The following is a 25054-nucleotide window of genomic DNA, read 5'->3' as shown; positions in this document are numbered from 1 at the left end:
AATTTCTGAAGGAAATAAAATTGTATTGCAATACAAGACAGTTAATAAACTGATGATTATAATGATACTGAATATAAGAATTTTCTCTATAATCACTCAATTTCATTATTTAGGAAAAACAGCTACTCTTATTGTAAAGCAGCCAGGTAACAACTTCCTTTTTATAAAATAAATTTGGTCATTGAATATATACCTAATCTAAATAGAAGCCAAACAGATTTATTAATAAAATGCATTTAATTTTCATACTTCTTCTTTCTTAATGATACTAATTAGGAGAAATCATTTTTATTAGTTTTAATTTTATGTGAGACATGAATTAGAAAATAGAATACAACAGTGCTTCATTTTACATCATTGTTGATCTCCGTACCATCATACTGATCCCTGTATGTGTACCTTGAGGGTATGCCCTGGCACTTTGTCACTGTTTCTCTCTCACTATCTCACACCCTTCTCTTTCCAGCCCTCTTTCATTCTTGGTCACTTTCTCTTTCTATAAATTGAGTATGAGTGGTCGATAATATATATGTAATAGCGTCATCACACATACCACTATATGAGCAGATAAACATTACAGACACACATGTCAGAGTCACTAGCCCCTATTCACACACACACACACACACATGCACACCTTCATTTGGGATCACCAGCACTTTATTATGTCCTTTTCTTTCAACTTCTTCTTTCAAACTTTTTTCTAATCATTCGCCATGCTTTACTGCTAAATCTACAAGTTTTTTTCACTCTCTCTCTGTTTATTTTTTCTTATTCCTTTCTGTTGAAAGAGTGTAGGCTCAAAACATAAAAGACTTTTTCATTTTCTTGAGCATGAAACTAATACACCTGCTTGTTGATCATACACCTGTCTTCGTCTTTTGTTTTTCAATAAATTTCACTATATATATATATTGTGAAGGCACATGATCAAGTGGTTAGGGTGTTGTAATCACAATCACCAGATTGTGGGTTTGACTCCGGGACCAAGTGGCATGTTGTATTCTTGAGTAAAACAATTCATTTCAAGTTGCTTCGGTCTACTCAGCTGTAAATAGGTAACCTTATGATGGATTAGCCTTCTGGAGAATGCTGGCCTGCTAACCAAGCCAGTGGGGTGACATCATTTGAAATTGAAAAAACAAAACAATGTAAAGCACATAGTGAATTTTCATACTTATAATTGTTTTTGGTTTCTTGTATGTCCATAAATTGTTGGTGACAGAATAGAAGCCACCACCCATGAGAAAATACAAAAAATGTATCAATGATAACAAAATAGAAGGAAGAAAAAAAAAAGCAGTAGTGTAAAATAAGCTAACTTTAGATCAGTTCAAATATGTTTGAAAGATATTTGACCTGAAAAAGGTAATTGTCAAGAGAAAAATTCTCGCTATTTTAACTGGTCTAAAGTTTGTTTATTTTACACCATTGCACTGCAGGCCACCCGTACATTTTGTTCTGGCCTGATGGCCAAAGCATGAAACAGGAATTATCCCATTGGAAACCTATAACTGACATGCTTTTATTCATCAAATGTCATATAAAATATATAAGTGCATATTTTATTAATTTATTTGTGAATGTCTAATATAAAGAATTTATTTTTTCAAAATATTTTTCAATCTTAAACTAATTAAAGAATAAGTAAACAATTATTTGAGAGAGTAGATTACAACAGCTTTAAGCTAACTGATTAAAAATGAAAATAATGTTGTTAAAACTCTGGGACAGAACAAAGATGAGATGGATAGAACATATTTGGTATCAGGATATGGACTAAAAAGACAAAACATTTCTGGTGGGAGTGTTTCAAATTTTGGCACAAGGCCAGCAAGCTCAGGGAGGGGTCAAGTCAATTACATTGATCTCAGTGCTCAATTGGCACTTATTTTATTGATCCCAAAAGGATGAAAGCCAAAGTTGAGCTTGATACATAAAGGTGGATGAAAAGCCGCTATGTATTTTGTTTGGCATGCTAATGTTTCTACCAGCTCACCACCTTTGATGGGAGAATATTATCACAATAAGATTATCTGGTTTTAGTATTGTCTGGAAGAATTTAACTTTCCTTATTCTAATGATGTGGGAATTTAAAAGTAGTAGTGTTCAAACAGTATTAAGTTGTACAGAGTTCAAATTTTGCTAGGTTCAGTTTTGTCTTTTCTTATTCCCAGGGATTAATAAAGTAAGTATTGGTTATGTTCTGAGATTAATTCATCTGACAGCAGCAGTCTTTCCATAAAATTTGTGGCCGTGTGTAACTTAAAATAACAGTGTTGATTTCAAAAATATAGTTGTTTTTATTATGTACCAATACTGTGTGAGTCCCAAATATTGGGACTCACAGAGGACTGAGGCCCCTGGTGGTTTACGGTGCTTGAAAAGACATGTCAAGCTAAGTAAAAGTGTGGTTGTCCTTGCATACAGGCTTGTTCCTTGCAACCCTCTCCAGCTGAGCATTCCTAATCTTGTGGGCTCGTATGTGCTGGTGCCATGTAAAAAGCACCTGTACCAGTGCTGCATAAAAGCACCCATACCAGTGTTGTGTAAAAGCACCCAGTACACTCTGTAAAGTGGTTGGCATTAGGAAGGGCATCCAACCATAGAAACCATACCAAAAGAGACTTAGAGCCTGAACAGCCCTTCAGCTGGTCAGCTCCTGTCTAACCCATGCCAGCTTAGAAAATGGACGTTAAATGTTGATAATGATGAGTTGTTTTTATGTACCCCATATAAAAATTTATATATAAGCATTGTTCACTATACAATTCTAGATAGGTTTAAAGATATATTTCTAGGGCGTAGGAGTAGCTGTGTGGTAAGTACCTTGCTTATGAACCACATGGTTCCGGGTTCAGTTCCACTGCGTGACACCTTGGGCAAGTGTCTTCTACTGTAGCCTCGGGCTGACCAAAGCCTTGTGAGTGGATTTGGTAGACGGAAACTGAAAGAAGCCCATCATATATATGTATATATATATATATGTGTATGTGTGTCTGTGTTTCTCCCCCCAACATCGCTTGACAACCAATGCTGGTGTGTTTAGGTCCTCGTAACTTAGCAGTTCGGCAAAAGAGACCGATAGAATAAGTACTAGGCTTATAAAGAATAAGTCCTGGGGTCGATTTGCTTGACTAAAGGCAGTGCTCCAGCATGGCCACAGTCAAATGACTGAAACAAGTAAAAGAGTAAAAGAGAAAGAGTATATATGTATATCCTAAAACTTACAAACAGATTTAAGTATATAAGATAAGGGAACTGATGATAAATAGAGAAGCTGGTGACCAAAATGTAATGTAGATAGAACTAGTACTGAAATTGTGTAATATGGGTTAATGATTCTAACAAACCTTATAATAGAAAATTTTAAATGTGCCCCATATAATGTTGCAAACCATCTGCTTCTACTCACTTTGTGTCTCGTGGGACTACTTGGGCACTTCATTGCTATTATCTCTTTGCAGCCCCTACCGATCATTCCTTTCTCTTCTTCTAAATGTGAGTAGTTATGTAGATCCTATGCAAGAACCTGTTTTGACAATCTTTCTCTCTTAGTTTAACTCCTTGTTTCCAAGTACTAAACTGACCACCCACCACCACACCCAGGTTTCATAGTTCTGTGAGCTACATAGTGATCTCAGTAGTGTGGGTGGCATATAAAAAGCATTCATTACACATTGTAAAGTGGTTGGCATTAGGAAGGACTTCCAGCTGTAGAAACCATGCCAAAGCAGACATTGGAGTATGATGCAGTCCTTGGATACACAGGATCCTATCAAACAGACCAACCCATGCCAGCATGGAACATGGATATCAAATGATGATGATGGTGATGAAGTATGAAACTATGCTTATATTGGTTTACAAAATAGAAACTATTTATGTGAAATACAAAATAGTCCTACCTTATTTTTTGAATTGATGTTATTCTCATGGATACTTTTTGCTTTGACATTTAGGGCTAACCATTGGGGAGACAGAATAACTAGACAATGTATTATAAAGAAATATAATAAAGTTCATGATATTAGGCAGGAGGTAATCTCACTGGTAATTAAATAATAATAATTATCCTTACTTTAGTATACACTAAGATATAGCTGTTTTGTTATGTAATTTTGTTTGTGATATTTCAGAGTTGTTGAACACCCATGGATGCCATTAAATTGGAAAATGAAGTTAGCTTCCCGTCAGCCATATTGTTATATGTATATTCAATAATCAAATTTCAGTATGAAGTCATGCTGTCACCCAGACTTTGTTGTATCAAACAAAATGAGGCTATTAAGTTACATATTAAATACCAACTTGTTTCTAAATACAATTTTTGTGGAAATTTTGACACTTGTTTACAGATGACCATGCAAAGACTAAGTGAAAAATAACAACACAGTTACATAATAAAATTTATACAGGGATATAAAGAGTGAATATCTTACTGGATCCCATTGATTAAAAGACTGTTTGTCTTCAATAAACATATCTTCATCCTCTTTAGGTAGTGGCTTGTTAAAGGGGCTGACCAAGGAATCAATTTCTTTCTTTGATTTACGGCCATCTAGAACAGAAAAAAAAATAGAAATAAATAATCACAATTATAAAGAAAACAGAAGTGAAAAAAAAAAAAAATCTGTTAATTATACTAAAGTACTATAGAGTTTCTGCTACAGAATTATTAAAATACATACTTGTAGCAATGGCAGGTAACTGTTAAAAAAATTAGTATAATTTGTTTTATTATTTTAACAAGGTACTCCATTGTAAACATATAACTCCAAATCTAAGGGTTTCACATGAAACTGTATTGCAGCAGTAAAAAAAACCTAGGAAAAGGAAAATCATTTACCCACACCAACAACTGGATGGCTTCTACTCACCATCACAATTCTTGTAAGGCTACCATCTGAAATGCAAGATATATCTTTGTGTATCATACACAAGCTCTGCCATCTCTCAAACTGTAACTGGTCCTTTTTGTCCCTTGCTAAAAGGATTTCTTCAATTTTAAAGAATTTTCCTTCCCTCTACTATTCAAACATGATAGCTCTCTAAGCTATCATGTTTGAAGAGTGGAAGGAAGGAAGATTCCATAAGCTGTACCCCTACCAAAAAATATTTCATATTTGATGCCCACTTTGTATCCAACTCAACTTTGTAGAGAACATGAATAATTCCTCCAAATATTTTCTTCTCTGTTTCACCAGTTTCATCACCATAAACATACATGCTGAGTGAAAAAACATATCTGGCTTATTCAAATCAATAAAACCAATAGCCCCAACTATCTTACTTTTATTCCCCTACTACTTCTTTATTAGTTTGGTTAGAAGGATGGGTTATGTTCATGAACCTCTAAAGCCTTCAAAGATAAGTAAAACTGATTTTGTTAACGTTACAAGTTTACAGTTACATTAAAACGTGTAGAGAGGAAATTCCAGCAGTCTGATATTCTAGAAGGGAAGTTTTAGACAGGTTTTAGTGTGGAACTAATGAGAGTGTGAGAAACAAATCAAATTTGGAGTGCCTGAATGGCGACAACATGAGATCAGCAACTATGAGAAACAAATGCCCCACTGTAGTACCTGTTTGTTTATTCTTTATGAATGGCTGGCAGTTCTGTTGCTGGTATGGAAAGTAGAAAGAGGAAACATTACATCTGTGGGCCACAAGTTGGAGAGTATAGGTGAGCAACTTCATACCAATCAGCCAAAAAGTTATTTTTCAGAAGAGAACGATGCCTAAGTGTGTAGCAGCAGCACATTCCAGTTGTAGGAGCAGCATTCCATTGTAGGTTTTACTGGAATTTTGCGAAGGGGTACTAGTTGTTCAAAGTTTAAGTATATTCTGACTACCAAGAAGGTTACTTTGACATGCAGTATTTGCTAAGTTAAAGATCTTTTGAAGATCTTTTGATGCTAAGTTGAAGATATTTTGTAACCATCTTGAGGATTCTCATTACATGCTGGTCATGCTTAAGAGTTGGGGTGCAATTACGTTTTCTTGAAATGTGTAGTGGTTATGTATTTGTGCTGTGGAAGGAAACAAGATTAGTCTGACTTCATTTGAGGATAAATTCATAATCTCTGTTCATGGAGTCATTGTTGGTTTGGCTTGAAATGTTTAGATTGCACTATGAACCTAATTCTTAACATATTTCTCTTTTCCCTCTAGTGTTCTCCCAGATATTTGCAGATAATCTAATTTACTACCAGATTTACTTGACCGAAAGATACAATTTCTCTCTCTCAGATGAAGGATTTTGTCTGAAATGTCAGGATCTTATTCTCTCAATAGAATATAAATCAAAACCAGTTATTTTGTAGCAATAAATAAATGAAAACATTTCATTAAATGAAAATATATCTTTTATCTTTTACTTGCTTCAGTCAGACTGTGGCCATGCTGGAGTACTGCTTTGAAGAATTTTAGTTGAACAAAGTGATCCCAACACTTATATTCCTTTAAAACCTGGTACTTATTCTCATGGTCTCTTTTGCTGAAACACGAAGTATGGGGATGTAAAGACACCAACACCAGTTGTTAAGTGGTGGTAGGGGACAAACACAGACACAAAGACATGTACACTTACACACATATAGCTTTCCTGACTCTACAATGTCTTCACACATTTGTCAGCCACTTTACAGAGTGTACTGGGTGCATTTTGTCATGGTAGCAGAACCATAGAAGTTGTCATGTACTTCATAAAACCAAGGATCTTAACCCTCATGATACCAACACTGGTTAGTCATCCACTTTACAAAGTATATGGGTAAACCTTATCATAGCACCTAACTTCTATATTTCATTTCTATTCATTAAAGATAGAATAGAGAGGGGAGAGCACAATTTCAGATGAATTAAGGTGAGAGGAAGGAAAAAAGCAAAATATAAGGAGTAAGTGATATGGTCCAACCAGAAATTGAACCAGCATCACTGACTTGACTTAGGAGTTTGTTCTCAAGTTATATCACTTACACATCTTTAATGTACAAATATCAAAACAAGTATATAGTCCAGTGTAAATCAACAGTATTATGCACCTTTGGAGCAAACACTGGTGAGTTTTACTGTACCTTGGACTATATTGTCAGAGGAGAAATGATGACTTTTTTCATTAAATCATCTCCTGATAATCAAAGTTATCAACATCATGCTGACATTAGTCTAACACAACAGTATAATTATTCACTCAATTTTGTATTTTCTCAAGCCTTCTTTTTCTACTTTCAAGTCATGATAAACAGATAGTCACTTGCCCACTTCTGTCTTCATTAACATCACATGTATTTACTTAAATACAAATATGTAAATATATGCATATAATGTAATAGATATTTAACTAAATTTGCTAAAATTTCCAAATAATGAATTATATTTCTAAATGTCTGTAAAAAGTTTATAATTAAACCAACCAGTTCACCTATAGATTTTCATGTGGTGCCTAAAGTAATTAAATAGTTCATTACCAAGTTTACCAGGAACAATCTTTTACAAAATGAGAGTTGAAAATTAACTGTTCATTATCAGTGCTAAATTTGGTTTCTACAATAACTAAATGAGTGGTTAGTAATTGCTAATCAAGAAGACTGATTCATTAAATGAATGAATATAAGTAAAGCTATACAAGGGATTAGTCATATCAGCAATTAATTTGAAGTGGATGTTGCTAAGTATCTTCATGTGTAGACATTTGATCACTGCACTAGACTTTTCATGTGGAGATCATGATTAATGAAAATAGTACCTGAGAACCATAGACAGTAGACTGTTCTTGGGTTTAATAGTAAGAATATTTGTGTGATGAGACAGTTCATGGATTATTATGCACGTAAATTTGCTTGTTTGTTCAAGTACCAAGTGCTTTAGTCTTATTACTACCAATTTTATAGTCAGGCTGTGTGAGGCTAATCTCACATAAAAATCACTTTAAACTATTTGTTTCAGCTTTAGCTCTAGAAGTATTTTTGCTTACAAAAAAAAGCCACAAGATAAAGAATCATCGTAATTTCACACAATTATGAGAAAGCATTTGACAGGACACCTCACATTGTAATTTGGTGGTTGCTAAGGAAACTAAGAATAAATTGATAGTTTGTGATGGCTTTTACAAGCTATGTATGAAGGAGCAGCCAGTAATGTGAGAATATTGATGAATTTAGTGTGCAGGTTGGGGTCGATCAGAGCTCAGGTCTCAGCCCATTCCTATTTATTATAATCCTTTAATCCATGGCTGGAATTTAAGTGAGGCTGCCTTTGAGAACACCTGTATACATATGCTCTTAGAAGAATTGAAGCTGAAACATCAGGCATGAAGGCAAAATCTGGAACTGAAGGACCTTAGCAACAACAAAAAAATTTGTAAGTTGGAATTCAGGACCCTTGTAACATCAGAGAAATGGCCATGCTCCAACTGTAGAAAAGGAGTTAGTAAAAAATTCTCTAAGATTTGATCAGTGTAATCAATGGATACACAGAAGTGCACTGGGATTAATGACAGGTCAAAAGAAAAGACAGACTTTAGATGCAGCAGGTGAATAGATTCTCTTAAATGCCCATACGCTTCCTAGAAGTGGTTGATAGCTTTTGCAGCTAGGTGACCAAATTAGCAGGGTGGAGCAGATGTTTCAAAAGTGTGTTAGCTAGAATAAGAATAGGCTGGAGAAAGTCCAGAGAACTATTAATTTTGCTGGCGACAAAGGGCTTATGCCTCAAGATCAAGAGCAGATTGCAATACTTGTGTGTGAAGTACACTGCTGCATGGGTGTGAGAGGTGAACCTTGAGAGTAGAAGATATGCAAAGGCTGGAAAGGAATGAGGTGAGCATGCTTCAGTGTATGTACAATGCTAGATTGTATGACCTACAAAGTATAAACTGAGAATAAGAGGAATCCGTTGCTGTGTGTAAGAGAAGAGACTGTGATGGTCTGGGTGTAGCATGCAAATGGAGAATGACAGCTAAATAAATAAGAGTGAATGGTATTTGGAAAAGGAAAATTTGGCATGATGTGGTGACAGATAATTTCAAGGTGTCCTATCTGAAGAAGGAGATAATTGAAGACCATGTCCACTGGTGACACACAGTGCTGCAGAAGATCTGGCTTCCTGCACAAACTTAGTGCATGACTTCCCACCAACCTGTCGGCTGTTCTATATCCTCACATTCAACTCTCATATATTTTCCTAACTATTGTGTCTATTCTGTACCCACTCACACTCAAGTGTCATGACACTCATATCAGTTTCTGCATATTGAATATCCTCCTTGCCCATACTTCCACCATCTATATCATACTCTCATTTACTTTCTCCTGAATCATGATGTTTGAGTGGGGAGGGGTTGTACTTCAGCAACCTTTACTTTCCCTCCATGACTCATGTTACCTTGTAGTTATACCCTGGCCTTTCATTATCATTTTATCTATCGCTCATCTACAATCTACCCACCCCTATATAACATGGTGTAGCACTGTATCACCGGCTACTCAACTATCTCAATTTCTTTCCTCATTACCCTTATCACTTTCATTAATCCCCTGATATTACCTTTTCCTTTCCACACAACCTCTCATGTTTCCAACAAACACTACTTTACCCTCTCACGTATAATGTGGGTAGCACTACATCCACCCCCTTATTCAACCCTTCCCACTATCTTATCACCCTAACACCCTCTCACTAACCCCTTGATGTTACTTTTCACTTACTTCCTATTATTTCCTTACATAACAGTGTCCCTGCTCTCTCTCAACAACTAATCTTTGTAATTTCACTAACAACTGTTTTGGACACTAAGGTATCATCAGACACATGTTGGCACGGTAGGGAGAATCAGCAATCCCACCACAGGGTCCACCTATTCAATGCCACTCATTACCCCTTTCCTTTCTCTCCTTCACACAAATACCTGACACTACACCTTCTCTCTCTCTTTCCTTTGTCTCCTCTACTCCCACTCCAACACTGTTTCCTCTTCAGTACCATCTTCTCATAATAAATCCATTCCTTCCATCATGGGGTGCTCTCCTTTGCTTTGCAAGCTGTAAGGCAACCTCAACAGTGCTGGTGCCATGAAAAGTACCTAGTGCACAATGATTAGAAATTAATTCAAACAGGGAAATGCAGGAAAGGCGACCTCTATAGAGCTAGTGCCATTAATAAATGCACACAGTGCACTCTGTAAAGTGGTGAGAGTTATGAAAGGGATACAGCTGTAGGAGCCATGTCAAAAAATGAGACATTGGAGGAAGATATAGTTGTTTGACTTGTTGAAGTCTGTTGAATCATCTTACCATTTCCAATACGGAAAGTGAATGTAAAATGATGATGATTATGTTTTTGTACACTCTCTTATCACTAAGGTGAGGGTGCATGTCTCAGTGGTTAGAGCATTGGGCTCACAATCATGAGGTAGTGAGTTCGATTCCCAGACTGGGCTGTGTGTCATGTTCTTGAGCAAGACACTTTATTTCATGTTGCTCCATTTCACTCAGCTGTAGAAATGAGTTGTGACGTCACTGGTGCCAAGCTGATTTGGCCTTTGCCTTTCCCTTGAATAAAATTGGGAGTGTGGAGAAGGGAGGCTGGTATGCATGGATGACTGCTGGTCTTCCATAGACAACCTTGCCAGTACTTGTACCTTGGAGGAGAACTTTATAAGTACAATCCCATAGACTGAAGGGAGTCTTTACCCTTATCACTAAATACATTTGATTCAATTTGCATTTCTACTTGTTTTATTTTTATAATTAAATATTATTAAGAATTATATAAAAAAAAATTGTTAAAGTATTTTGTGTATTGGAGAGGTATGACCAATTTATAGCAGATAAAAAAAAAAAAATCTAATATGGACTCCAAAGGGTCATATGGTCCCTGATTGAGAACCATTGATTTATACAGGAGGAGCAATGCACAATATTTTAAGTTTAAAATAGTATTTAGAAAAATGAACAGGCACAGGCATGGCTGTGTGGTTAAGAAGTTTGCTTCTCAACAACATGGTTTTAGGTTCAGTTCCACTGTGTGACACATTGGAAAAGTGTTTTTTACTATAACCCCAGGCCAACCAAAGACTTGTGAGTGAATTTAGTAGACAGAAATTGAAAGAAGCCTCTCTTAAATGTTTTCTCTTTTACCTTTTACTTGTTTCAGTCATTTAAGTGTGGCCATACTGGGGCACTGCCTTGAAGGGCTTTAGTTGAACAAATCGACCTTTGGACTTAATTTTTTAAAACCTAGTACTTAATCTATTATATTTTGCTAAATTGCTAAGTAACATGGATGTAAACATACCAACACTGGTTGTCAAGTGCTGGTAGGGAACAAACAGACACAAATACACACATACTGGCTCCCATGCCAGTGGCATGTAAAAAACAGTATCCGAACATGATTGATACCAGACCTACCTGACTGGCTCCTGTGCCCGTGGCACGTAAAAAGCACCCAGTATGCTCTCAGAGTGGTTGACGTTAGAAAGGGCATCCAGCTGTAGAAACATTGCCAGATCAGATTGGAGCCTGGTGCAGCCACTGGCTCTCCAGACCTCAATCAAACTGTCCAACCCATGCCAGCATGGAAACCGGATGTTAAGCAATGATGATGCATACATACATACATACATACATACATACATACATATATATATATATATATATATATATATATATATATATATATATATATATATATATATACACACACACACACACACACACACACACACACACATACATGACAAGCTTCTTTTAGCTTCTATCAACCAAATCCACTCACAAGGCTTTGGTTGGCTTGAGGCTATAGTAGAAGACACTTGCCTAAGGTACCATGCAGTGGAACTGAACTCAGAACCATGTGCTCATGGATATATATATGTGTATTTGTGTGCATGCATGTGTTTGTAAAAGTGACTTCATATTTCCCTTGTCTTAATGTGTTTGCTGGTTGTAAATAGTGGCCTTGCCAATGGTGATGTTTGTTTCTAGTTCTTCATGTTGTTTGATAAACTGGAAGCTTCTTACTTCATTTGAAAACAAGTGGAGGTTGGCAACAGGAAGGGCATCCAGTCACAGAAAAACTCAACTGCAATATACTCTCATCTGACCCAAGCAAACTTGGAAAAGTAGATGTTAAAACAATGATGATGATGTTTAATATATTTTCTACAGACATTATTTTCTTTGCATTAGGAAGGGCATCCAGCTACAGAAATCATGCCAAATCAGATTGGAACCTGGTGCAGCTCCCCCAGCTTACCAGTTTTCAGTTAAACCGTCCAATCCACACCAGCATGGAAAATGGACATTAAATGATGATGATGATGATGATGAGATAAGTAAAAAACTTGTATAAAAGTTTGGCTAGAACTTCTTAACCCCAAGTAAAAGAAACTTATGAATATGAAATGGTAGGGATTGAAACTAAACCAATAAATACAACCCACCAAAAATTATAAGGCTACAAGAAAACCTCTATATGGTTAACTGAGCTGCAAGAAATAGCAGCAAAACATTTTACAACTTGCTTCAACCATCTTAAAAATGAAAGAACATATTAGTCAATGAAGTCTAGACCAATTTGTTCTATGGCTAAACAAAAACTTACTCCCATCCCTCAAAAAAAAACAAAAAAAAAACAAAAAAAAACAGAAACACACACACACAAAAAAAAAAAAAAAACCATTGATTTTAAGTTCTACAATTCTAAGTCCTGAAAACAAAATCTCACGACCAAAAAGAAACATTCCTGAGAAAATACTAGTTATTTATATTCTTACTCAAGAAAATACCTAAACAATATTTTACATACAAAATTAGACAATAAATGACTCTTTAAAAAATGACCATATTCAGTTTGATTTATATGGATAGTACACACATCAATAGACACGGTTACAGAGAATATATGAAGAAAAGTTGTATATTATTGTGATCAGACAATGTTGTCAAACTCATAACTAAACTGGTGACTAACAAATATATGGGCCCAGCCCATGCTGGGAAGTATACTGTAACTCATTACAAAAAAAAATAAAAATCAGTGAAGTAATTGTTAAATAATGTTACTTGTAAAAGAACATATCTACCACCAAAATAAGACAATAAAGTAAGTAAAATCAGTAGAACAACAAGCTGGCTGTGAAGGAGTTCTGGGTATTCCTTATTTAAACAAGGCAAGATTTAGTTGGAATGAAAGATTTATTGATTAGTATGTAGATATTGGTTTCAAATTTTGGTACAAGGCCAGCAAAACTTTGGGATTAAGTTGATTATATCAATCCCAGTGCTCAACTGGTACTTATTTTATTAACCCTGAAAGGATGAAAGGCAACGTTGACCTTGGCAAAATTTAAACTCAGAATGTAAGGATGGATGAAATGCCACTAAGCATTTTGCGTGGTGGCCTAATGATTTTGCCAGCTCACTGCCATTAGTGTTTAGTTGTGATGCAGACATTATTATGAACAAGCTTAAAAAACATAACTTCATTCTAAAGAAGATAGGGAGTTTAAGTAGGAAAATTTAGCTGTTATATTTAGCTAGCAGGTTGAGATGTAGAAGTTGTTTTACAAAGTTTGGAGTAAAAAATGTTAGATGTTTTGTGCTTAGGGGAAATTTTATCAATGTCCATGTCGGAATTGTTAAGAAGTAAATAGATAAGACATAGAAAAGAACAAAATTTAATTCCCTGGATGTGTAATGTTAATTAGCAGTCTAGTTTAAATAATTACTTGCAAGTGGAAGATTTCATTAGCACAGTAGAAATAAAAGAGGTTTCTAAATAGGATTAAGAACATAACAAATCAGTAGTTAGAGCTGAGCCAAAAAAATCTATAATTCACAGAAATGTAAAATTTAGGCTAAGGTGAACAGACAAGATTTAATGACTAATTAATTATGGATATAAGTCAAATAATAAAAAGAAGGTCATATTTCAGTAACATTTTTGTAAATAAATATCTGTACTTGTGTAAAAAGTCACTGGGAATGCAATATTATAACCTAGACTTGTTAAATGGTTCTGTATTGAAGAGAAAATACCAATGTTTAATGCTAGGAGACTGGGCTAAGTTAATGACATTTTATAAGTTTGTACATTATTGGCAGCTACAACAGACAAAAAGCTAAGTTGCAAAAATGATTATAACACAAGGAAGAAAAATGTTAAAATTATGTAACTGCCCCACAAGTGTAGCGAAATAGAACACTGGACTGCGCAGTTTCACCCTAATAGGAACTGTCACTGGTGTGTCTCTATTGCTTCTATGGCATAGCTAATTCTCTCCATCAGTATATATATTTGCCATATATATTTATGGCTGATTCAGTGAAATACCAAACTGTATGGTATAAAATGAATGTGGGCAGCTAGCTAGGTTCCAAATAAACTGTATACACAAAGTTCAGTTGTCTCTAAATATGACTGTATGTGCTACAAGCACAAATATTGCTAGAAATAAAAGTTAAACCACTTATAGCTAGGTAAAAGCACATTTGTATGTACTGACAGGGTAGATAACTGTCCCATGAGTGAAAGAAAGCTAAAACACTACACTGCACAGCTTCATCCTAATGTGAGTTGTTGCCAGTGTGCTTCCATTGCTTCTATGGAACAGCTAATTCTCTCTGTCAGTATATATATTTGCTACACACACGCACACATATATATATATATATATATATATGGCTGATTTAGTGAAATGCCAAATAGTATAGTATGAAATTAATGTGGGCAGCTAAGCACAATATAAACTGTACTGGGCAAAATTTAGTTGTCAGACAGAATTTGCTGTGCCATAGAAGCAATGGAGGCACACTGGTGACAATTCCCATTAGGATGAAACTATACAGTCCAGTGTTCTGGCTTTGATTTGCTCATGGGGCAGTTATCTACTCTGTTAGTATATATAAATGTGCTTTTACACAGCTGTATATATCAGTGGTGTGCACTCAAGTTATGCAAATGATGCACTGTATGCCCTAAATAAATTAAAAAAGTAATTTATCTGTAACTACATTGAAAAGATGTCAAAATCATTGAAAATTGAACTAGTTTGTTTCAGAGAAGATATTAGGAAACTCCCTGATGCAACAATGTATCACTACTTTCATTACAGAGGACCTTTCCTAAAAGAGAGCCTTTCATAATAGATCTTTCTCACCTTAGTCCTCATACTGTTAAAAATCACCTGGATTGGTCAGGCTGTTTGGTGCTGCATCAGCTCCACTGGCCACAGCATTTACTCCATTCCCCTCATGCTCTTACCATTCTCCCCCACATTGTTCCAAACATTTTTCTTACATCATCTTCCCACCTGATTGGACTCTCTTCTGCTTGCATGGGTACCACTTGACATCTGCATGGGGCTACCAATCGTCTGTGAACCTTGCAACATGATTGGCTCATCGTATCTTTGTATGGTGTATTCTGCAACAACATCCTTCACTCCAGTTCTATCCCTGATCTTGTTCTCGATGTGATCTCTTAGTGAAATTCCCAACACTGACCTCTCCATGGCTCTCTGTGCTGAAAGCAGATGTTGTTGTTCTCCCTTCATCAAGGCTTAAATCTCACATGTGTATGGCATTGCAAACAAAACTATGCTGCTGAAGAGATTAATATGAGTTGCCCTGTCTAGGTTTGCCTTCAGCACATCCTTCACCAAGTTAAATGCTCTCCATCCTGCTCTAACCCATCGCGAGATTTCATTCTCCATCTCTCACCTCATAGTCATTTCTTGACCGAGATGCACATAGCTGCTCACCTATTTCATCACCTCTAACATTAGGTGATCAATTATTAAAAATTGTCATGCAATTTTGAAAATGCATATAGCTTTCTTTCCTTGACCTTTATCTATCTGACAATATTTCTCTCTACACTCTGTGGAATAACCATTTGGTTTGGGGTGAAAGGCATGGAAAAGCACAAAAGCAAAATCAATTTAATCCTCACAAAAATACTTATTCAGATCAATTATGTCAGACTGCTATAACATAAAAAAGAGTAGATGACAATTTTTTTGCATGTCTTCTTTTTTAGATTTAAACATATTAAACAGTGATTCCCATGGCTGTGTTTTGAAACTAAATAATTGCTCTTAATAATTTCAAAAATGATTTAACTCAATGAATAAGTATTTTTGTGAGGGTCAGCATCCAGCTATAGAAAATCTACTTTAAAAAATTCCATCAGATCCATACAAGCATAGAAAAGTGGACACTGAAGCAATATAATGGTCAATCAATCTGTCTGTCTATATATAGTTTCAATCATCTCTACATTACTTAAAGTTTCTTACATGTAGAGTGTGTCCACATCATCAGCTGTTCAGAGCGAGACTGAAGAAAACTTAAAAGAAATGTAATGTACAAGTGTGTTCACACACACACACACACACACACACACACACACACACACACACACACAAGGAACAGGTGTCAGTTGTAGTTGAGAAGTTTGATTCCCAACCACATGGTTTTGGGTTCAGTTAAACTGTATGGCACCTTAACCAAGTGTCTGCTACTATAGTCTCAGGTTGACCAAAACCTTTTGAGTAGAATTTGTACTTGTACCAACCTCTGTGCAGTCACATCTTGTTTATCAAATTGTTATTCCTAAAAAAATTTCTTTATAGGACAGAACAGGTGAGAGTTAGAGGGTGCCAGATCTGGGTTGACAATGGATGTGGGGCCACTTACCAGCTCATTTTGCTGGTTGCCAGATTTATTGCCAAAAATGTGTATGGTCACATAGTTTTGGTGAATGTGGATCACTTTCAGATTCTTGTTCAGCCTCTTCCTCCAAATGGTTTATGTAAGCCTTTTACATATCTCAATGTATTGCTAACCACTGCAGAAAATCAAAGAGAATGTTGCTTTCATCAGCTTAAGAATTAGTCATGAAGACTTTCTGTGCTGATTGTTGGCTCTTGGAGAGGAGGTGCCTGACTTATGGACTAAGTGACTTTCTTAATCATAAAGGTATGCCTATATTTTATTCCCCATCATCAGAGCAGAAAAAATGTCTCCATTGGTTTCAAATCCTTCCAGTAGGTCAAAGTAGACCTTCACCTGTCTTCTTCAAATATGGTGTCATGTCAAGGTACTCACTTTGAACATATTTTTTTTGATACTCAAAGTCTTCTGCAATGCTCTGCGACCACGGTGCAGCAGTGCATTAAGCTCATGAATTGTGACTTGTTTGTCTGCATGAATCAATTTGCTGATTCACTGGCATTAATGTCAGTGGTTATAGTATCCCACTGATTTTTCACTGTGTAGTTTATCTTCAATGCTTCTTCAAATGTCTGCATCCTATCTGTGCCCATTGTTCTTGTCAATGATGTCATATCTGTTAATGACCTGTAGTCTTCTATGGATGTCAGACAGACTGTACCCCTACTTTGTCAAGAACTCAATGATGGCATGTTTCTATCTGGAATCTATTATTTGCTTTCAATGAAGAACAAGAAAAAGAATTAATATACAGGAAGTATTATCCTACCAAGATGTGCAATATGAATGATATATATTAGTTAATAAAAATGTATACTTAGTTTAGCATTATGAATGACAGCTATTAATACCAAATTGTAAGAAAGAAGTTTACTGCTTATTTTATAGTATAACAAGCAATTTTAAACTTAATGCAAAACCATCCTTGCTATTACTATTGTATTGAGATAATAATATATTAGGGTTTAATGTTATGCTCAAGAACCGAGTTCTAGAATTTTGTAGATATATTTGTTCCAGTGTATAAGCACCTATTCAAAATAATGAATTATATATACCCCCCCCCCCATAAATTCAAGAAGTAGGAGAGGTGAATATATATTTAACCATGTGACTTCCATAGGATTACGGTCATTTTGCAACCTCCTTCATGTAGCATTAATTTCAGTATGGAAGAAATTATGCATACATGTTTGAATTAATACGTAGTATGCTCAGCATTATACAATACAATTGTGTATTTAGTAATTGGTACAAAAAAGAAAGCTAGCACATCATACCATAGGAACATCATGGTTACGACAATAATTCAACACTGTTTTATATATATATATATATATATATATACACACACACACAAGGGGGTGCTGAAAAGTTCCTGACTTAGGGCATCATGAAAGGCCTGGTTGGAGGCCCAATCTTCTGAGTTATTTCACAGGGCTTAAAAAAACTGAAGGACCCCTGTAATAAGAGTGTGAATCTGAGAGGGGAATATATTGAATAAAATCGTAATTAACTAATCCTTTTGTATTGTTTTTTTACCCAATGCCAGGAACTTTTCAGCATACCCTTGTGATATATATATATATATATATATATATATACACATACATACATTCATTCATACATACATATATATATATATACACACACACAGAAACACACATATTCATACACATATAGATGCATGTGTGCACATATAAATATATGTATACATATGCATCTCAACAAAAGAATACAAAAAATAAAAATGTATAAATATGCATTCCAACAAAAGAATGCAAGAAATAGAAAAAAAAACTATGTCTCACTTACATATACGTGTTTGTGTATATATTAAGACTCATTAGTTATATAGGAATGTTCTTAGTAATTATAATATTGTGAAGGTGTGCAGCCAAGTGATAAGGGTGTTGTGCTCACAATCACAAGATTGTGGTTTCAGTTCCCAGACATCAGTGCATTGTCTTCTTGAACAAAGCACTTCATTTCCCATTGCACCAGTCCACTCAGCTGTAAATGTGTAGCTCTGCAATGGACTAGCATTCAAGTCAAGGAGAATGTTGGCTTGCCTACCTGGCTAGCAGAGTGGCATCATTTAGAAGCTACAACAATGTGAGAAAATGCACTGAGACTAGCTGTGCACAACAACAACTGATAGTTTAGTTGATACAGTGACACTAGTATTAAGGTCCTCATTATGGTTACTAGCTGTCCTTTCATGGAAAGCAAGGTAAAACTTTATCTCTATGTTTTGTGCATTTAATGAAAAGAAAGAAGTTTAGATGGTGCAAGCATGGCCACGTGGTTTGAAAACTTGCTTCCTAACCATGTGGTCTTGGTTTCAGCCCCACTGCATGGCACCTTGAACAAGTGTCTTCTACTACAGCTCTGGGCTAACCAAAACCTATTGAGTAGATGGTAGATGGAAACTGAAAGATGCCCATCTCGTGCCATTACTTTTCTGTAATGAGGTCACAGCTCAGGCACTACAGAGTAACTGGAATGTTGCAGGGAAGAAATGTATTGCAAGATGAATTCTTCAAGCTGAGAAAACCAGCAGAAAACCTAGGGATGCACCAAATAAGATGGTTAGATAATATTTATAATCATAGTTGAAGTACCTGATGATCCCCTCAAAAATAATGGGTGGTGAAGGTGGATGGACAGATGGATGGAGGGATACAAAAATGATTTAGGCTGCATTTTATATTTTCCTTGCCATTATTACTATTACTATGATTCTTATTGCTATTATTATTATTATTATCATTAATATTATTACAATTATTATTATTGTTTAAGGTGGTGAACTGGCAGAATCATTAGCATGCTGGGCAAAATGCTTAGCAACATTTCGTTATGTTCTGAGTTCAAATTCTGCAGAGGGTGACTTTGCCTTTCATCCTTTTGAGGTTGTTAAATTAAGTACCTGTGGAATACTGAGATTGATGTAATTGGCTAGTCCCCTCCCTCCAAATTTCAGGCCTTGTACCTATAACAGAAAGGAGTATTATTATGGATACATAGCTTAGTGATTAGGGTGTTGCATTCATGGTCGTGACATCATGGTTTCAATTTCTAGACTGGGTGGTGTGTTGTGTTCTTAAGGAAAACACTTCATCTCATGTTGCTCTGTGATCACTTCAACACTTGATATATAGTACACTATGCACCTGTTCAGACAACATTGACTTGATGGAGGGAGTGAGCTAATGTATGGCACATACATTTGATCACTATAAACAAATCATTTGTACAGGTCGTTGGGCAAAAGCTGAATGCTCATACGTCACTTTCAATGGGAGAATCCATCATTATTATTATTATTACTATGACTACAAGTGCTAGTACTACAACTAAGACTATAATGCATATTACTTTTACTAACATAACCTATAACCTGAAATGTTTGGTATGTTTAGAATTTTAGAATTTATTTGTTTAATTTGGAGCAATTTGTGGTTGTTATAAGAAGCTAAGCAAGGTGTGGTAGAATAATAAAGTTTAAAGGTTAATTTATAAAAGATTTGATAATATTTATGTTGTGGTGGAAAGTTGCCTTTAAAATTTTTTAAGAATGTGTGTGCGTGTGTGTGTGTGTGAGTGTGTGAATATGTATGCGTTTGGGCATTTATAAATATTTATGTTTATATTTATGCTTGTGTATGTGTTTATTCTATGCAAATCTGTCTATGCAGATACTTCCATAAGCATGTGAGTGTTTACTGAAGTATGTAAATACATCAATATATACTGACATGAATGTTGATCTGCATTTAGGTACACACTTTTATATTCATGTATTTTGTGAGATGTTTTATATATATATATTCATTATTATTATTTTTGTTTGCTCAGGATTTTTTGTCTAGTTTGCACCTAATTCAGTAACAATTTCTTGATTATCATTTTTCTCCTGACAATTTGGGCAAACAACACTTTTAGATTAATTAATTATGTATGTTAATTATGCAATTATATAAATGATAATATTTATTGCCAATGAAACAGCTGTTGAGCAAAATTAACAAATGAAATATATGTGAAATTTATGCTTTCCTCCTGCTTCTTCTAAATCTGTGGCTCTCAATGATTATTTTAGCCAATTTTGTATACATTATGTGTGTTAATATGTTTTATATACATATGTATAATAATGAAAGTGAAATCCCATCTGTTCATCTAGGACCCCTGTATCTCTGTCTACATAGACATATTATACCTTTTTGGAATCAGGATGATACCAAGATTGAAAATCTGCCCTTCATTTGGTTCTTGAACAACCAGCATTGGGATCTGATTTAAAAGCATTTGGGTTGCTATTTCTAGGAGGTAAAGCTTAGCCAATTCATGGTATCTTGGTTGGCATTTGTCAGATGACGTCAGAGCTCAAAGGGGAGATAAAGGACATTTGCTTCATTAATTTTAATAGATAAGAACTTTGAGACAAATTGGCCAACAGTTGGAATTTAACTTGGGACTGAAACAATAGAATGATTGCATTGCAGAATTAATTCTCATCTGTCCTTAACCTTTGATCAAACACCACCAGGGCATATAGTCATTATAGACGTATTATAGTCATGCTATTTTGCTCTCTTTAGTTTTGGGCCACAGGCCCAATTAGCCCTCTGCAGAAAGTAGCTCAAAAGTTTTCATGGATTGCGGCTTTTAAGCTAATACATAATATTTCATTCCCACTGTGCAGTAACTTCGAAGAAAATTTTCTATTATAGCTATGGAACAACCTTGAGTGGATTTGGCAGACAGAAACCAAAAGACTACCACTGTATGCACACATACACTTTCTCTATCTCTCTCTCTCTCTCTCTCTCTCTCTCTCTCTCTCTCACACACACACACACGTATGTACTGAGCATGTTAGTTTTTTCAAGGGCTCTATCTTTATATTATTTTCACCTTGCTTTCCAGAGAAATAATGGCAGACATCATGTTGACTCAGTAAATAAAAAAGCATGCTGTAATCATTACCTTAAAAGTGCAACATAGTAATGCAGAGATAGCTTGCTTCCTGATATCTGCATAATCCTTTGTTGAGAAAGTTTGAAAGGAACTAGAAGCTGCTGACAGGGATCCAACATCAGCAGCTAAATGCAAAATGCATGCACAGAGTCCTAAAACCATCAGAACACAAAACTGTACAAAAACCCAAGAAATAATTGATAAAAAAAATCTGGAAAATCAATCAGAACCATTGCAAAAGACCTCAAGGTTTCAGAATACTCCATTGGAAGAGTTGTGTGTGAGGACAGCCGGGAAATGTATGTGATGTGGAGGGGTTAGTTTAGGTCGGATGTGACAAGAGAGAATCATTTGATTTATGTAAAGCACTTCCTAAACAAGTTCAAAAAGTTGGAATGCTTTGGTTTTTGTCTGATGAGAAAAGTAAAGGAACAACAGATTATTATGCAGAGATCTGAATGGAATTCCAATGGTCATAGATACTAAGTTTTCAGGGACTGTGATGGTCCTGGGAATTGTCATGCCTCATCACTTTTCTTTCCACAGAGCTTAAGAGTCAATGTCACTGTCTATACAGGGATGTTGGAGAAGGTTATGAAGCCCTGGAAAAAGAGTATGCAACGGAAGACCATATATCTTCCAACAAGACTGCGCATTCTCATAAAGCTAGGACAACATTCTCATAAAGCTAGGACAAGCATGGATGTGTTCCAATCTCCATTATCATGTTCTCCTAGACACACAGCCTCCTAGTTCACCAGACCTCAATCCACTGAATTATTATGTATGTGACATTGTAGAGAGAGAGATCAATCACCACCCTCATAACATCATTTAATCTCTCAAGTCCGCCATAACCAGCACTATGTTCAAAATTGATAAAGATTATCCAATTTGGGCATGTCAATGCCTCTGACCCTATACTGAAGCAGCCATTGACGTTAGAGGTGGTTTCATTGAATAGGTGTGATAAAAGAAATCTCAAGATTATTTGTACTAATTTTTTTCAAATACAGCTTTTCTTTCAAGAGATATGTCTTTTTCTAAAATCATACAAATGACCTAAAAAAACAAAAAAAAAACTGACACAACCTGTATGCATGTATATGTAGGTGTGTGTGGGAGGGTGTTTGTATATTTGTTTACATCTCACTTGCTTCTACAATTGCTGCAACATGCAGAGTGTGTTGATATCAATTCTCCTGTGAAAATTTAATAAACACACACACATGCACACATCTGTATATACAATGTATCATCATCATCATCATCATTGTTGTTTCAAAATCCACTTTACTATGCTTGCATGGTGAATTTCTATGGTTGGATGCCTTTCCTGCCACCAACTGTTACCTCTTTCCAACTAAGGTAATTTTTCTCCATGACTTTCCATGGAAGATTGGAAAAGTGGAACTGCTTGTATGACGGTGACATTCATTTACAACTATCTCATGATGTCAAGGCAAACAACCACTCACATATATATGCATGTATGGTGGGCTTTCAATTTCCATCTATGAAACCCACACATAAAGATTTGGTTGACCCAGGGTTATAGTAGAAGATACTTAGCCAAGGCCACACAGTGGGACCAAATCCAAGTGGTTGGGAAGCAAACCTCTTATCATACAAACACAGATACAAGTAAAATTTTGAACAAGTATCAAACAGGTGAGATAATATCTTGATCGTGACAAATCCAACCAACATTATTGGATATTATTTAACTAATGAAATATTTGATAATATGGTGTATGACCCCCTAACTCTGTCATTTGTCAATGCTTTCTTATACATCTTTCTTTATATTATTTTATTTTATATCTCTACATTTTACACAAGTATATATAAATGTGGAGCTGTGTATGTGTGTGTGTGTGTATATATATATATATATATATATATATATATATATATATATATATATATATATATATGTGTGTGTGTGCAGGCACATGCATGCATGTATATATGTGGATGTGGGTGTTGTGTGCATGTATATATATGTGTATGTATAGCTGTGTATATATGTTTGCATGTATGTATATATGTGTGTTCTCAACAAAGGTTCAGCTGAGATTTTTGGGGATCCACGCTAGCAAAATTTGGGGATCCACAGTAGTATTTTAAGGGCCCATGTAAAGTTTTGATTTAAATGTTACTATTGCAGGAAACAGCTAGGTTTCTTTCTCTAATGTTTCACATAGTTCAACCTACGCAAGTTAATGGTGTGAATAACAAAGTAAGAATTTTGAAAGGAGCATCTGTAAAACAAGTTTGTATACATTGAATGACTACGGGGGTTCACTAGAATAGAATAGTAATCAAAGGGGTACATAAATAATAAATGGTTGAGAACCATTGATGTATATGTGTGTGTGTGTGTGTGTGTGTGTGTGTGTGCGTGCGCGTGCGCACATATGAAAAGGAAATAACAGCTTCACGATTTTTTGCCATGTTGAGGTTTGCTTTCTTTTATCTCACTTAACTGACAAGATATCTGCCTTGCTTTAATGACTTTAAGGACATCTTATGGCTACAAATACATCTGTGATTCTTGTACATTCTCATAACCAGTATTGGCTATAAGCTAATTTAAATGAGTGTTTTGAAATAATATAGTTGCTTGATCTCTACTTCTTGCATGCCTGTTAAAGGCACTCATTTTAATTCCTCTATAAATTCAAATATCATTTTAAAATACCACTTATTCAACAATGTTGGTTGGATTTGTCATGAAGGTATTATCTCACCTGCTTGATACCTGTTTAAAATTTTACTTGAAGACGGTGGATTATATGCTATAATGTGATCTATGAATACATCAATAAAATTCTACCAAGGTTGACTCACATTATAGGTATGTTCTGAATGCTCAAATAGGTGTGCCGCCAAAATTCCAGTTTGAACAACAGTTGAAGTTGTGGTTATGTGATTATATAGGTTAAAATAGTGAGGAAAAGTTAGGCAAGGTATGACAAGAACATTTAATTTCATTTAATTCAATCTAAATTTAGCTATGTAATTAATGGTAAAAAATAGTAAAGAGCCTCTGACAGTTGTTTTTGGGATATCCCAGCTACTGGAGCATTGCATCAAGCAAACGCTCTGTAAGTTGGATAGACTCTGAAACAGCTGTCAACTATTTGTTATATAGCTAAATTTAGATTGAATAAAATGAAATTAAATGTCCTGGTAATGCCTTGCCCCTAATTGTTTGCCTTAGTTCACTACTTTAACCTCTCTCTCTCTCTCTATACACACACACACACACACACATATATATAAATATATATGTATATATATAAATATATATGTATATATAT

The 25054-nt window shown here is 35.3% G+C and overlaps 1 protein-coding gene across 3 annotated transcripts in view; it reads right to left on the bottom strand.

Annotated features, from left to right (window-relative positions):
- Nucleotides 1-25054, bottom strand: part of LOC106882864 (uncharacterized) — a 118266-nt gene that overhangs the window by 50947 nt on the left and 42265 nt on the right. For all 3 annotated transcript variants that reach the window (XM_052968847.1, XM_052968849.1, XM_052968848.1), the window contains one exon: nucleotides 4443-4561. In XM_052968847.1, coding sequence (XP_052824807.1) covers nucleotides 4443-4561 — 119 coding nt within the window. The remainder of the gene's footprint in view (nucleotides 1-4442; nucleotides 4562-25054) is intronic.

This window comes from Octopus bimaculoides, chromosome 6 (assembly GCF_001194135.2).
Source record: "Octopus bimaculoides isolate UCB-OBI-ISO-001 chromosome 6, ASM119413v2, whole genome shotgun sequence".
In the NCBI taxonomy this organism is placed as follows: Eukaryota; Metazoa; Mollusca; class Cephalopoda; order Octopoda; family Octopodidae; genus Octopus; species Octopus bimaculoides.
Note: the sequence above shows the minus strand (reverse complement) of the source record. Positions and strands in the feature narration are given on the sequence as shown.